The sequence below is a fragment of the Colletotrichum lupini genome, chromosome 7, assembly GCF_023278565.1.
Source record: "Colletotrichum lupini chromosome 7, complete sequence".
NCBI lineage: Eukaryota > Fungi > Ascomycota > Sordariomycetes > Glomerellales > Glomerellaceae > Colletotrichum > Colletotrichum lupini.
The window spans coordinates 1,808,093-1,823,324 of record NC_064680.1 but is presented as its reverse complement, the minus strand read 5'-3'; the positions used below and the strand labels follow the sequence as shown (position 1 = coordinate 1,823,324).

Genomic DNA, 15,232 nt, shown 5'->3' with positions numbered 1-15,232 from the left:
ATCAAGTCTACTATTGGATTTACATCCTCTTCTCCCACGTCTCTGCGGGTATGTATTAGGAGGGTCTACTGAGTAAGCGCCAAACCTTCCCTTAAGGCTGAATGGGATTCCATTCCCGAATCCGCTTTTCGAGAAGTGATTTTCAGGTACGATGTAGTAGTTTAACTCGCTCTTTACGCAGGTGCCGAGACCAGATCTGGGGTGGAATATCATGAGTTAAAAGTGGGGAGAACTAGTTCTCCGAATGCCAATCGAACGGAGGGGATAGGCAGAATCTTTTTTGCGTTTCCACGTGGCGAGGCACGGGCGAGACGTTCGGGAGGCGAAGATCTCTCGAGACGACGAACTTTGCTGTTTCTCACGTGCTGGTTGGGTGTACGGATACACCGCAGAAATGCCGTGTGCGTGGAGCTGGGCGATGGTCCGGATACTACCTCCTCGAGAACCCGGTGGTCCACTGCAAAGGCTCAAACTTTGGCGCCAGTCAGGAACCTCGTGAGACGTGGACGCATGCAAGATGAGAGCTCTGGCTTCTGCTGTAGGTCCGAAGAAATTGACTCGTTGACGTCCGAAGAGCGATAGAACCTTGGTGATGTGCCGGCATACTCAACGTGGTGCGCCCTGACCCGGCCTGCCGCCTGGACTGCACAGCAGCGCAGAGGATGGTCAGCAACAGTGACTACGCAACGCTGTCGTCGAATAAGCATTCGTCACGGCGAGAATAGAGTGCGCAAATGCAGATAAAAAGTCCAAGGCAGCCAATGGAAACGGTTCGGGTAGGCGTTTCCGCTAATGCAGGAACAGCGAACGCCAAAGTCGTGGACGGTTGGCGATGATTTTGACTTTCAGTCATCAACGGCTTCCGGCTTATGAAAGACGCCTTCGCTTCGGATTGCTTTGTTGTTTACTGCCAATTTGCCTGGCCATCAATATTCTTCCTCTGATAAGCTCGCTCGCATCGTCACCGACACAAGGGGCCTGGTCAGGCTGTCCCTCTTTTTGCCTTGTTACAGCAGATTGCACCGAGTCCCACGGCTGGACCAGCGGATCAACGACGTCAACGTGGTGATGGAAAGAACCAATGTCGCGAGACCGCCATGTGGCACGACGGGTCGCAAGGGACGGTCGGTGGAGTAGGCAGATGAGCGGTTTTCCCAGGTTTAGGCTTTTTTGTTTTTTGCTGCCTCGGAAATTTTCCTTTCGTCCCGCGGTATGTTTTGTCCAAGGATTTTTGCTTTTCTGGACGGCCATCGCGACTAGGGTTGCGACTCAGGGTGTCAGGCAACTCGAGCAAGCAAGGCCATCCGTCACAGAGCGGATCTAGAATGGATCAACAAAGCCAGGTAGCACTCAGTCTTAATGAGAAGGAGCAGAGGGATCGTCGCCTTCATCCTCGTGGTGCCAAAGGTTGGGACGGGTTGAAGCGCAAAAGTAAGACTAAGAACCACCGGAGGCGAGGCCCAACCCGTCCTTCCGCGGTGTCGCGGCATGGGTTGGACGGCACGGTGGTGTCGGGATGGTGCCTGTTGTTGAGAGTTGTCTGCGCGATTAAACATCGGATGAGATGGACCGCTCTGTGGATTGAGTGATATCGGACGGGCGTGTTGATTGGGGCGATATGAGGATTCCAGATGTCACTGCCGTTGGGATGAACCCATGTCGAGCGAGGGGTCCCCGTCGGACTTGAAATGGGGACACACCTTGGAGGACACCGGGCGCACACCACGGTAAGCTTGAATCGCGCTTGATCTTGCTTGTCACCTTGTCAAGGTCAGCACACACAGACGCAGCAACGCCGGCGCTGTCACTGCCACCCCCAAATGCCCCGAAATTTGGCGGGGGCGACAACCCCTGACGACTAACTGACTGAAGTTAAATTGAGGCGGGCTCGACGGCGCTACAATAGCACCTCTCAGGCTATCTTTGAAGCGCTTCTTCTGGTGTGTTGCAATTGCTGACCAGCGAGGATAGTGCTCAGTAACAAGCCTGAAGTACTCCGTAGGCTCGTTGTTTGTGAATAGCAGCTGTAGATGTTCGAACATCGTCTTTGCGCGGACCTGAACTTCTGAAGAACGGCAGAGCGGGCACGGCGGGTTTCTGGGGAGCCGAAATGATCCCCCAGCCTTGAGCAGCAATGCCGAGGCCGTCACCTGATCCAAGTGTTCTCGAGGCGTGGCAAACCCGGGGGCATGAAGTATTCTTCGTATTGCTCTGCTGATCTATCGCGACCGGTCTGGCCCTATTGCTTGCTGGTTTGATATCGTCCGTCTCGTTGCCCTGTCGGGCACAAGCTGGCGGCATTGTTGTCCTCGAATGTTGCATTTGCCTCGTCCTCAAAATTAGAGCCCAGAACGCCGAGGAAGTCTAGCTGGGCGTGCCGGACGGTGGTTGGTTGTCTCTCTCCAAGCCTCATTGAGAAGAGCGAAACGGCCTGGCTTGGCCCTTGGCGTTTACGGTGGCTCCCACATCACCATCTTGCGGACGGCGTATGGATGGAATCACAGTAAGGTACTGTGTAAGCGCAGGACAACAGTCTGCTCAGCTTCTGCAGCCGCTGGTCGTGGTCAGAATGCAACACGGCACCAGCAAGTTGACCAACAGAGGTACGAAGGGAGCCGCGGGCGAAGCGGAGGGAGAAAAGTATCGTTGCTGGGCCTGAGGTGAGATCGAGGTTAGCTCGGTTCTCCCCTGCCAATGGCTGCAAGGTACGACCCCATGGAGAGCCAAGCCAGTGTTTCATAAAAATCAAGCCCGGATTGGTCCATTCTGTTCTGTTTCCCTCTTTTGTCCAATGATTCAACGGCTTTTTCTGTTCCTGGACTCCTCCTTCCTCACTTGTAGTCTGCAGAGAAGGAAGGAGGAAAGGAAGGATGGGAGGAGGCACTTGCCGCGGTGAGGCGTGTAAATATCCAATTCACCTTCAAAATCCAAGGGAAGGAGCGACTGGACCCCCCTGTAGGTTGGTTCCTGCCCAGAAGCAGGTCCGCTCCTGCCTTTCTGCAGTTCGTGCCTGCCCGTCTGCTGTGACCTGCTGGCGCTGCCCGTCTGCCCACCAACATCCGTACTCCGTACCTATCCACCGGGGCCAAAGTCCACCCACCTCAGATTGGATCCTACCCTTCTCCATCCACCTATTAACCTTGTTCCCCGAGATGTGCCTTCTTGCAACTTCCTCGTTTGCTTAGGTCGATTTATTAACTCAGCCCTCCCACACTCACCTTATCCCAGATCTCCTCTTCTTCTCTTTTTCTCCCACGATCAAGTGTTAAAGCACAACTTCGACCTGCCGGCTATCGAATAGCATCGCCTCTCCTTCCAAGAGACTCCTCGTCTCAAGTCATTCCTTATTCACGCACTCAACCCTTGGTCTCACTTGGTCCTTGATTCAGAGACAAGACACGCCACACCGTTGAACAGGGTTCACTGAGTACGCCAACATTCCTAACAAACCCAGTCACATCTCGCAAGTCGAGTCAAAGAACAACCTGGGCCCTATCCATACACCACTGGGACATTCCTACATTACTTTTACCAGCCACTTGCAATTCTCTTCGAGGCCGGTCAAATATCCAGAGGAACTCACTCCAATTTCCCAGCAAAGCTCAATTTCTGAACATTCATTCCAATCATTCTTTTCGAGAACGACACTAGAACAAACATGAAGTCTTACACGGTTCTCATGCTGGCTTCGGCCGCTGTTACCCAGGCCATTCAACAGTGCTCCGGCACGGCCAAGGAAGAGGGTGGTAACTGGTTTTGCGGTGCTGTCGATCAGATCTTGTATTCCAATGTCGGTCACCCTGGCACTTACAAGGCTGTCAACCACATGGGTGACGATGGTTCTTGCACCTTTGAGGATGTTGCTTTCTCAGGCCCCCTGGCCCCTTTCAACGAGGAGGTAAGCTTTGTTTTCTCTCAGCATCATTCACTTACACGTTCGCACAAGTACTCACAAAATCCTAGCTTATGCCCGTCTTCCGTGGTCCCATGCAGCTGAAGCAGGTTGCTATCTACAGCCTGTCTTCCAAGGCCAAGCGCTCCCCTGCCGCTTCTCACGTCCACGCCCGCCGCCATGGCCATCACGGTCACCAGCACCTCCACAAGAAGTCGGTCGAGTCTCCTAAAGAGGAGCCCAAGGAGGAGAAGCGCGGCGAAGACTGGGTCGTTGCGGAAATCGACGGCAAGGTCGTATCCTGGATCAACAACTACTTTGGCCCTACCCCCGCAGCACCTCCTGCTGCTGCTGCGACCCCTGCTGTCGCTCCTGTTGTTGCGCCCAGCCCTACTCCCACTCCTTCTCAGCCCCCCGTCGCTGCTGCTGTTCCTCAGCCTGCTAGCTCCAAGGCTGCTTCAAGCTCTGGCTCTGGCTCTGTCAGTGGTGACTACGAGCGTGTCGGCTACTACAACGCTGATCAGGGTGTTGCTGACGGCATCGTGTTCCTTGGCAACTACGGTGGCCAGCTCTCTGGAAAGTTTGACAAGTAAGTGTCACTTTGAGATCATTCTTTATACATGAGTCACAGTGTGTTGACTGGGATCAGCGTCTTTGGCAACTCCTTGTCCTACCTGAATGCCGCGGGTACTGGCGGTGCCGCCTCACCCGAGGTCTTGAAGCCGATCACCCTCAAGTCCAACCAGGAGTTCCTGATCGCCAGCGACAAGTCATGCGACGATGGTGGCTGTGGATACTCTCGCCCTGGCTCCGTTGCATACCGTAAGTAATTCATAGAATCTTGCTCTGCCTCTCTGTCTGCTTACACATCTTAGACGGCTTCAAGGGTGAGGACTCAGTCTGGCTCTTTGAGCTGAGCATGCCTCTCGACGGAACCACTGGTTTCAACGCCGACATGTCCGCTCTTTGGTTCCTTAACGCTCGCATCCCCCGCGTTGCTCAGTATAGCACTTGCTCCTGCTGGCCTGCTTGTGGTGAGCTCGACATTCTCGAGGTCCTCGCCACTGGCGATACCAAGTGCAAGTCAACCATCCACTCCAATGTCCCCGGCGGCTCATCGGACTACTTCGACCGACCTACTGGCGCTCCCGCCAAGGTCGCTGTTGTCCTAGATGGTGATTCTGGCCAGGTCTCAGTCAAGATGTTGGACTCTAGCGTCAACTTGAGCTCTGGCATCACCCGCTCCCAGGTGGAGGGCTGGCTCTCTGCCAACTCCGTCTCGACCGCAAGCACCGGCGGCAAGAGCAACAGGGTCTCCTTGTTCGCTTTGTCATCTTGAGTGTTTCCGCGGTTTTGATTTCTACTTGGAAGGTATTCCAACAAGTACACGATTTGCATATATGGGATTGGGGGTTTGACGATAACTTTCTCTTCTTCTCGCTGGATTGAGCCCAAGCAAGACCTTTTCTTTCTGCATTGGATCTTCGGCATCCAATGACTTGAGACTTTTTTTCTTCGACATGCGAGGGTACCTGTTACCTTCGCCTTTGGGGGCAAGGGGATTGCGAAACGACATTAGACGGCGTCTAAGACGAAGATACCCACCGGCCCCGGAAAAGTGCGCACTTTTTCTTTTTACGATTTTATGGAAAGGAGGCAGGAGGATTGGTTTTTCTCTTGCAAGACAGTTTAGCCAGAGAGTTTTCTTCTCCAAAAGGGAGGAGATACCATTTGATACCAAATTTTTCAAACAAACAAGCGTGGCTTGACTACCTATGCTCATGCTCGTTGTGACTCGTGATATACTCCTTGATGACTAGACCTGCCACTTCACACAAAAGAACACGGAGGCTTGCTTGAAGGAAGTCACATGTCACATCTTTAGTTCCAGGTAGCCGCGCCTTGTGAAGAAGTCCGAGCTCTGTGGCTTTTTCCGCTGAAGAGAGCTCACTTGCGCCACAAGCCACAAAGTTGTCCGTTGCAGGGCAGATGACATTCGCAAGAACAGACGTGGACGTTTGTGTGTCTAAGCATGTCACTGACTTGTCTTTGTGGCGCGAGACCGGGGAAGGCAAATACATCTGAAGTTCTGAACAAGACGAAGAGTCGTTGTCGGATACCTATAGTGGTAAATGCGTGGGTGTGGTCCCGGTCGTTGCAGGAAACTCCGGAACCTGGGGCGGCGAGCGAACGGACATCCGAACCGGCTAACCCTCCGTGCGCCTGACAAATGTACATGAAAGAGTGTTGCCCTATGCCGCGCGACTACTCGCGCTGTCCATTTTCAACTTGTTCTTGGCGATTGTGGATTCCTAAAATGTCTAGTTTGTTCTCGTCAGACTGATAAATCTTGCATTACAATGATAAACTTGGGAATATTGTAGGCGCACGCTATGCCATGTGGCCCATCTCGCGACTTCGCTTTCGCGGTTTGGGGGGAGGGATGACAAGTACGGGGTGGAAGCTCGCGGATCCTTGATGGGGTGAAATTCTCATAGGCGCGGCGAACCGCGAGGCTTTGTAAGCTCCCGCGCGAGAGGTCCGGGGTCTTTTCCCCACCATGTCTCTCTCTACTTTGCTTCGGATACAGAGCCAGCATAGCAACCATCTACAGAGTTCCCATGGTCCATACGCGTACAGAACACATAACTCTGTAGCCTGTAGAAGATCGATTAGAGCTACGCTTGGTCTGTGGTAGGAAAGTCAATACATGGTAAGCATGCACGGCTTGCGGGGACACGTACAGCTTTTTGATTTGTAGTTGCCCAACCAAAAGATAGGTAGCTTATACGGCTTTTCCCCATCTGGGTAGGTCAGATTTCGCGCGGGGCTTCAGTACGATAGACTTTTGTAGATTGTAAATCGACAGTATGAGGTACATACTAAGTCGCCGCTTACATACTCATGATAGTATGGTGAGGTAAGGTAGAGAGGGGAAAGGAATCCTCTCAACGGTTCAGCGCGAACAGGTGAGCGCGCGGGCGCGAGGTCCCCAGCCTTGCGAGACTACCACTCTTCATACCTACCAGACGACCCTGTGGGTGAGACGAAGGTGCATGATGATGAGGGGTTCTCCCGCGCGCCCTAGCTTTACCTAATCTGGTAGCTTATGTCGAGGTGTGTCTAGCACTATGTACTCGTCCACGTCCTGAGACATATGCGTCTTGGGGGAGGGGCGGGCAGAGAGGTTCATGAGCGCCATTGTGTATAAAGACCGGACGATCGCTTGGCTTCATTGACGTTGATTCTTGGAGAAGATCATCAAGCTCCCATTCCAAAAGCACTTCAACTCTTACTACTCCAATTCAGTCGCACGATTAAGGTATTTAATGTTCAACACCTCCCCAACATTGGAGTGTGAAGCAGCAAGACGAACACTACTTAACTGACACTTGTGTAAAACAGATCACCATCACAACAGAAACCCCACACACTACACACGAAAATGTCCAAGAAGATCATCACCGTGTTCGGCGCCACGGGCGCTCAGGGCGGCAGCGTCGTCAACATCTTCCTTAACGATGCCAAGCTCAGCAAGGATTGGCAGGTCCGCGGCGTCACCCGCGATGCCGCCAAGGACTCGTCCAAGGCTCTCGCGGCCAAGGGCGTCGAGGTTGTCGCTGTAAGTCATTAATCCGCTTTCGAGCGACTTCATAGCTTTGGTTTAATGATCTCTGACGAGTGCTGCGACTTCAAAACACAGGCCGACCTCGGTGACAAGGCTTCGCTGGCTGCCGCTGTCAAGGGCGCTTCGGCCGTCTTCGCCGTGACCAACTACTGGGACAAGATGGACAAGGAGCTGGAGATCCAGCAGGGCAAGAACATTGCCGACGCGGCTCTGGAGGCTGGCGTCGAGCATTTCATCTTCAGCTCCCTCCTCGACGTCAACAAACGTACGTAACCTGCCTGCCCACTCCCAAAAAGATACATGCATCTGTCACGTTTGCGAGTGAGGATCCGGGAACGCTAACATGTCACGCAACAATAGTATCCAAGGGCGCCCTCCCCGACGTGTACCACTTTGACAGCAAGGCCGCCGTCGAAGAGTACATCCGTACGACCTCCCTCCCCGCAACCTTCTTCCTCCCGGGCTTCTACATGGCCAACCTCCCCGGAGGCATGTTCCGCCAGACGCCCCCCGACAACGCCTGGGGCCTCAGCCTCCCCGTGCCGGCCAGCGCGCCCATCCCCTTGTTTGACGCAGCGACCGACACGGGCAAGTTTGTAAAGGGCATCGTGCTGCACCGCGAAAAGGTGCTCGGCAAGCGGGTATACGCGGCGACGAGCTACGTGACGGCGGGCGAGGCGGTCGAGGCGTTCAAGAAGGTGTACCCGGAGGCGGGCAAGACGGCGCGGTTCAACGAGCTCACGCACGAGCAGTTCAAGGGCGCGCTCAAGGGCCAGGGGATGCCGGATTTCGTGGCTGAGGAGATGTTGCAGAACATGAGGCTGCTCGACGAGTTTGGGTACTATGGTGGGGAGAAGCTGGACGAGTCGCACGCGATTGTTGAGGATAAGTTGACGACGTGGGAGGAGCATGTGAAGAATGCCAAGGCCTTTTCTGGACTGTCGTAGGTCTTGGTCTGCTATGCTAGATCGGCTTGTTAGCTTGCAATAAGTAAAAATAATTGATGGATGAAATCATGTTAATGGTTTTTTTTCTTCTTTTTGTTCTTGGATTGCTTCTATGTTTGAAGGTAGGATTAAGTGTCGAACATTTTATGTTGGTGGAATAATTGAAGGGCGGATCAACTTGGTTCGCGGCGAGATGGCATGTCAGTGCTACTACGTAGTAATGTAATGCAACGACTCTGCAGCACGAATCGTCGATCAGCAAATCCAGCAAAGCGTCGAGTCCCCAAACAACCGGGGGAACCCCAGATTCAAGAGTCTTGGAAACGGTAAAGCTAATACGAAATGGCGACGGGAGGGACGACAAATTTCCCCAGGCTGCAAGATGCCTCGGCAGAAGGACGTGACTGCGGCGCGGGTGCGAGGCCTGGGCCGCTCACGTCGGAACTAACGTGAAAGATACCGAGGCAAGAATGGAAGCCACTGGACGCAGAGAGGAGGAGCGGGACCCGCCCGTCCCCGACCCCATCTTTTTGACATTCTGCGCCTCCAACCGCTGACTCTCCCGAGCCTCCCCCAAAGGCCAAAGTCTCCAGTTTCCTCTCCTCACCTCATCCACCTCACTTCACTGCCAATCGCCAAGCACGAGCCTCCGGGGTCACTTGCCCAGCACTGTGACTGCGTCCCCGTCCGCCGCGGCCCCCCATTATTACTCAGGTGCATTGCGCTGCGAGCCCAACTTGTTTCCGCCATCCCAGCGACCCTCCAGCTTTCTCTTACCCGTGGCCCATCCCCGACCCTATCTTTCCCTCTCCTCTCTCCAACACGTCGCAAAACGTCGTTCGAATCCTCTTTTTCACTGCATCTCCCATTGAGGTTGATTGTCAGTTCAACCCGACGACTTGGCCGGTTAACCCCAGCCTCCGTCGCGCATATCCGGAGCCCCAGCGTGCAGCAACCGGCAAACCAACACGACTCGAGAAAATCGCCACCGGCTGCGCTCCCGATAGGCGGATTGCGAGATAACGCCGAGCCAGCGACCACCACCACCACACAGTATCCAAGGAAAACTTCTTCCTCGCGGGAAAAGTAATTATGGCTTCCCCTCCAAAGCCCTGGGAACGGGCCGGTGCTCCAACAACAGCTGCCTCAAGTGCGTTGAACACCACAAACGGTCCTTGACCGTCGCCAATTTCACACATTTTGCTAACGACCACTCTAGTCACACCCATGTCTGCCGCATCTATCGCGACCCCGACACCGGCCACATCCCTCTCCGGTGGTACCCCGCCCGCCGTTCCCGAACGACCTGCCTCTCTCGCCTCCACGGTTGACCAAAACGCTGCCGCTTATAGCAGAGCAGGCTTAGGTGCGGCCGCCAGTCCCTACGGCTCATACGGCGGCGGTGCCTACTCTTCTCCCTATAGTAGCCCATACTCAAGGATGGGTTCCTACGGCGGCTACGGCGGTGGTATGTACGGTGGTGGCATGTATGGCGGTGGCTACGGCGGTGGTATGTATGGAGGAGGCATGTACGGCGGCGGTATGGGCATGGGCGGTATGGGAGGCATGGGAGGGCCCAACGACCCGAACAGCCTTACCAACAGATTCAACAACAGCACGCAGGCGACATTCCAAATGTTGGAAGGCGTCGTTGGTGCCTTTGGAGGCTTTGCCCAGATGTTGGAGAGCACATACATGGCCACACACTCAAGCTTCTTTGGTATGTCAACTGCGTCACATGAAAGCGAAGTATGACTAACAGATATCACAGCAATGGTGTCAGTAGCAGAGCAATTCAGCAACCTTAGGGATACCTTGGGCTCGATACTCGGTATCTTCACCTTGATGCGTTGGATCCGAACCCTCATCGCCAAGATCACCGGCCGCCCGCCTCCAGCCGACGCGACCGCGCTCACGCCAGCAGCCTTTGCCAAATTCGAAGGCCGATCGCCCATCGGCCCCGACGGTGCTCCCCTGGGACCCCCCAAGGCTTCCCGCAAGCCGCTCTTCTTCTTCCTCCTTGCCGCCTTCGGTCTCCCGTACCTGATGCGCAAGATGATCAACACCATGGCTGCATCTGCGGAAGAAGAGGAACGTCGCCGTATGGCTCTGGCCGGCGCGCAACAGCCCTTGGACCCGTCCAAGCTTGATTACTGCCGTCTCCTGTACGACTACGCTCCTCAGCCTGGCAACGCCGTCAAGGACGTTGACATGGAAGTGCGCAAGGGCGACCTTGTCGCTGTTCTCTCCAAGAGCGATCCTATCGGTAACCCTAGCGAGTGGTGGAGGTGCCGCGCGCGTGATGGCCGTACCGGCTACCTCCCCTCGACCTACCTCGAGGTGATTAGGCGACCTGGTCAGCCTCTCGCTGCCATCAAGGGTGCGCCCAGCGACAGCAGTCGAACCAACTCGCTCACTGGCGCCGCTCCCGAAAAGGGACCGGAGATCAAGACGAAGATCGGAGACGTTTCGCCCGAGAGCTTTCAGAAGAGCGTGTTCTACAACTAAACTATATATAAACAACCCGTCACGAAGGGCGACCTATCCGGCAGGAACGATAAAGCGGTGTGACGAGTGATGCGGCGAGTGGAGAGACGAATTTTTCTTTGTAGGTTTTGTACGATTCAGTTCCCGTCTGGGATGTTTGTAAGTCCGGTTAGGACTCAAAAGCTGGGCGTTCAGGTTCATGATCGCGTCCCTTGGTAGTGGGAGCGGATGGAGTTGCCGCTTGGTTATCTTGGCCTCAATTTGATGTGTGATTACGCAGTTCAAAGCCATGAGTAGCGGTAGTGTAAGCGACAGGATTCTTGACCATCAACTATCAATTATCAAATCATCTCTGTTGCTGTGCATGTTGAGAGAAGAAATGCAAAGTCTAAACGTGACGAGACAAGACTTGTGACTAAACTGGCATATTTGCGGCTCTAAAGTATACTACCTGCGAGGCCATGAGCGGGTTCTGGACCGGGTTAGTTCGTCAGAATACCTATCCGCTTTTGCACTGCTATCATTCCATGTCTGGACGATTCCACGATTGACGTCACATGGGATGACAAGCGTCAGAAGCCAGTACTCATAGGTATTGGTTGCCGGTATTCTCCCATCTGGTGACAGCTGACGACACAGCCGTCACTGAACACTTTTGCGGACACAAAGGCCACTCGACGGGCTCAGCTGAAAGCCCGCAAGCCGCAGCACACCACTGAAGAAGACGGTAGAAAAGCTGCGTGCCTGAGCTCCCCCAGTGGCTCCCTCCGCAAACCCTGGGAGGGAGTGTGCACGAGCCACCGATGACGTTGTTGACTTACGTCTTTTTTACGGCTGCTCTGGCACACTGCTAGGTGCACTTGCTAGCTGCTCCCAGCCCTGTTCTCCCGCCAAGGTCCCTCTCCCGTCCCGGCTACGTAAGGGTTCCTCTCATTGAGTTCCATACCTTACGCAGTACCTTACCTTCAGGTGCTCAGGCAGTCGTCAAAGAGGGTACTTGTATTCACGTACCTGCCACCTTTACTTGCCAGAATTACCGGACTCCATCGTCACCCTCACGCCCATCCTACAAAAGGCCAGCTCCGCCCAGCCCGTCAACTGTACTCCTACAAATCACAGCTCCAGACACCAAAATCTCCCCTCGCCAAGAACGATACCCAACAAGAACACAACCGAAGAAGTCAGTTTGGGCTTCCGAGTGTATTCCTTCGCACGACACATCTCTCCCTGTATCCACGGAGAGCACACGACCACAATCCCTTTTTTTTAACTAGCTGTCCCGGGAGCTGAAGCTTTCCCCGCACCAGTCAAGATGACTCTCTACTACACTCTCGTACGTCTACAGCACCCGACTTCAAGCTGCCATCTATCCTCTTTGCCATTGATCGAATGACTAGCTTGCCGGGCCGTTGACTACGTGTGCTGACTTTGTGCGTCACAGGTGTTCATGCTCCTCATGGCGGAGATGGGGCTTTTCATGCTCCTTCTGGTGCCCCTTCCCTTCGCCGTCAAGCGGAAGTTGTTCACGTACGTTCCTCCCCCCGTCGACCGCTTCTCTACTGCCGAGCCCATACCAATCATCCCGAACCGATTACTGACGTACACTTCTTTGCAGCTTCATCTCCGAGAGTCCAATCGTGGCAAAAGTGCAGTATTGGATGAAGATTACATTCGTCTTCATCCTGATTCTGTTCATTGACAGCGTCAACCGCGTTTACCGCGTCCAAGTCGAGTTGGCGATTGCGACTGAGAACCAGAACAGCGGGTACGTCTCCTGTGCCCCTCTTTCCGGCGTTCCTGAGACGCTCCCTTGATTGAGCACCACAATCAAACTCTACAATCTCCCTGATGTACACAACGCTAATAAAGATGTTGTACAGCGCCGCCGTCATGGGTCACGAGCGCCTTGAGGTGCAAGCCCGCAAGTTCTACTCCCAGCGCAACATGTACCTTTGCGGCTTCACCCTCTTCCTCTCCCTCATCCTCAACCGCACCTACGTTATGATCCTTGAGGTGATGCGTCTGGAGGACAAGGTCCGCGGCTACGAGGGCACCAAGGGCAACACCAAGGAGAGCGAGAAGCTTGCCGTTGCCGGAGATGCCGGTGAGATCGCCAAGCTCCGCAAGCAGGTTGAGGAGAAGAACCGCGATCTCGAGACCCTCAAGAAGCAGAGCGCCGGTCTGCACAAGAGCTACGACGAGCTCTCTGACCAGTACGCCTCTACCCAGCTCAAGGGTGACAAGAAGGCGCAGTAATTCAGCACAGTGGATACGGAGATTCGATTCAATGAAGTTTTCTTACATGAACGAAAGCGCCGCCTGAGTGCGGCATAAAAAGGGGGTAGTGGGTGAGCGACAGAATAGCTCCGGGTCATTGGCCCGTTTCACTGGTATAGAGGCGTACGTAGGAAGCCTGGATGGCGTTAAGCTCTAGCTCTAATAAAGCTTCTCCTTTTAACACAATCCACTCCATACTTATCCTCCCAAAGTAGATGCTGCTTCGGGGCGCCTCGTTATGTCGACCGAGCAGAAAGACAGTATTGTCCCAGCTATTGGACCCGGATGATGTATAAAATGCCACCCGCCTTCCATTTTCTACGGAGCTTCGAGCAGCTGGCACTTCGATTTCGGAGGCATGCACCGGTCAGGAAGAAGATCCACAAACAGGGTTAACGCATCGGTATCATCTGTCGATTTTACTGCTCTAATACGTCCCAATTAGCCAAAGCACTCCCTCGTACTGGGTAACCGTAGTCATCCTGAATTTATTCACAGGAGTATCAACGACGTTGCCACGGGAAGCTACAGGATGGTAATATCGGACGAATCATCAAAATGCACCTAGAATGGGAAAAAAAAAGTAATGCTATCGGTCATTTGGGCCACTAACAACGTGCTCACAACAAGGACAAACGCATCCCGTGTTCCTCGATACCCTCGCAGTCATACGTCTATGGCCCAAAGGTATGTATGATGCATCTCTTCTACGTCCTTATATAAGTCCCGCCATCTCAGTCATGACGGCCCCTCTTTGCTATTGCTGCCCGGGAGGTCGTATTCCCTCCCTGGGAAAGAACCATGGGAAAAATGTCTCTCGTGCTCAAAGGCTTGGCTGTCTGGAAAACCTCACTCCATCTAGAAAGGCTCACAGCCCTTGCAAGGGCCTTGGAAGTTGGCCACGGCTCCGATGCAAGCGACATCAGCGAGGGGGTCTACATCAAAGTCAGCCGTAATCCCCATGCACTACTTCCGCACATGAGCGATTTACTCAAGAAGAACTCATCGACAGCAGCTCCGCAAGCCGGGATCAGGGCCGCAAAGGCACCGATGCATGCTATTCCACCCCCTTTTTGTCAGCCATGTCATATTTCCTAAAGGTGTGTGCACGCGTATGCGTGGAGGGAGGATGAATGGAAAAGGGAGACTTACACCAGACGTCGCAGCCTCTGGCCTCGTGACCTCTCAGTTTGGCAATGGCGTTGTTGCAGGCGCCGAGGTTGTTCGAGGTCTCGCACTGGTACTGCCTCTGCCTCTTTGCCAGGGTGGCCTCGACGGCGTTGGCGTCCGAGGGGACGGCGGATGCGAGGGGGAGGAGGGCGGCGAGGAGGGCCACGGTGTTGATGTTGAACTGCATTGTGTAGATTGAAGATTTCTTGAAATTTATAAGAAGAGAAGGAGGAGTAGAGCAGTGGGTGGATGGCTTGGGACTTGTTTGGAGAAGTGGACTGGATGATGGGAGGTATCTTGGTGAAGAGTTGTGTTCCATGGTGATGGACATCTCTTGTATTAATACATCTTGAAAGTCAGAGGTAGGTTACATTTCTGTTCGGAATCCGAATTCCTTCAACTGCTTTACCGATGAACATCATATGCGTAACTTCAATAATGAGGACTTGGCAATTTGGCGGTGATCCGACGAACAGGCTCACGAACTCGTGTTCGGACGGCCGGCTACCAGTGGGAGAGTTGGAAGCATGAAGAGATGAAGCATGAAGAGGTGAGGCTTTCCAGGTTGCTTGGCAAATACCATCCACCTTGGGCTCTTCTCACGGCGGTACGGCGGTGAAAGAAGTTGAAACACTTCGGGTATATTGCTTTAACCCGTGCTATAGAGATCCGTGGGAGGCTGGAACCTTCCTCGTTCGACAATCACTCGTGTAGTCCAATCTAGAGAAGCATTTGACTGGTCATAAACTTTCCGTAGAGTCCGACTCGATATTGGTTGTTTGTCGACTGTGACTGACACAGGTTCCTGGTCCAACTCTGGAGTTGTCGTTC

General features: G+C 53.9%; 5 protein-coding genes across 5 annotated transcripts; 3 read left to right on the top strand and 2 right to left on the bottom strand.

The window, feature by feature from the left end:
• Positions 1-1,307: 1,307 nt before the first annotated feature.
• CLUP02_13561 (uncharacterized protein) lies at positions 1,308-2,740 on the bottom strand (the record flags this gene model as incomplete). Its single annotated transcript, XM_049292499.1, has 6 exons — positions 1,308-1,523; positions 1,598-1,761; positions 1,868-2,097; positions 2,151-2,219; positions 2,289-2,408; positions 2,472-2,740. 6 exons carry the CDS (start codon positions 2,738-2,740, stop codon positions 1,308-1,310), a joined length of 1,068 nt encoding a protein of 355 aa, XP_049149645.1.
• Positions 2,741-2,791: 51 nt separating this feature from the next.
• Positions 2,792-5,231, top strand: CLUP02_13560 (uncharacterized protein; the record flags this gene model as incomplete). Its single annotated transcript, XM_049292498.1, has 8 exons — positions 2,792-2,892; positions 2,960-3,175; positions 3,272-3,366; positions 3,418-3,560; positions 3,641-3,898; positions 3,964-4,481; positions 4,542-4,714; positions 4,768-5,231. The coding sequence occupies 8 exons, from the start codon at positions 2,792-2,794 to the stop codon at positions 5,229-5,231; spliced, it is 1,968 nt and encodes a 655-aa protein (XP_049149644.1).
• A 2,106-nt stretch (positions 5,232-7,337) lies between these two features.
• On the top strand, positions 7,338-10,975 carry CLUP02_13559 (Pex13 protein; the record flags this gene model as incomplete). The annotated part of the gene is made up of 8 exons (XM_049292497.1): positions 7,338-7,514; positions 7,596-7,785; positions 7,881-8,463; positions 8,842-8,916; positions 9,223-9,347; positions 9,522-9,617; positions 9,687-10,187; positions 10,239-10,975. 8 exons carry the CDS (start codon positions 7,338-7,340, stop codon positions 10,973-10,975), a joined length of 2,484 nt encoding a protein of 827 aa, XP_049149643.1.
• Positions 10,976-12,266: 1,291 nt separating this feature from the next.
• CLUP02_13558 (uncharacterized protein) lies at positions 12,267-13,210 on the top strand (the record flags this gene model as incomplete). Its single annotated transcript, XM_049292496.1, has 4 exons — positions 12,267-12,287; positions 12,396-12,481; positions 12,570-12,719; positions 12,835-13,210. 4 exons carry the CDS (start codon positions 12,267-12,269, stop codon positions 13,208-13,210), a joined length of 633 nt encoding a protein of 210 aa, XP_049149642.1.
• Positions 13,211-14,089: 879 nt separating this feature from the next.
• On the bottom strand, positions 14,090-14,588 carry CLUP02_13557 (uncharacterized protein; the record flags this gene model as incomplete). Its single annotated transcript, XM_049292495.1, has 3 exons — positions 14,090-14,166; positions 14,223-14,300; positions 14,384-14,588. The coding sequence occupies 3 exons, from the start codon at positions 14,586-14,588 to the stop codon at positions 14,090-14,092; spliced, it is 360 nt and encodes a 119-aa protein (XP_049149641.1).
• Positions 14,589-15,232: the final 644 nt, after the last annotated feature.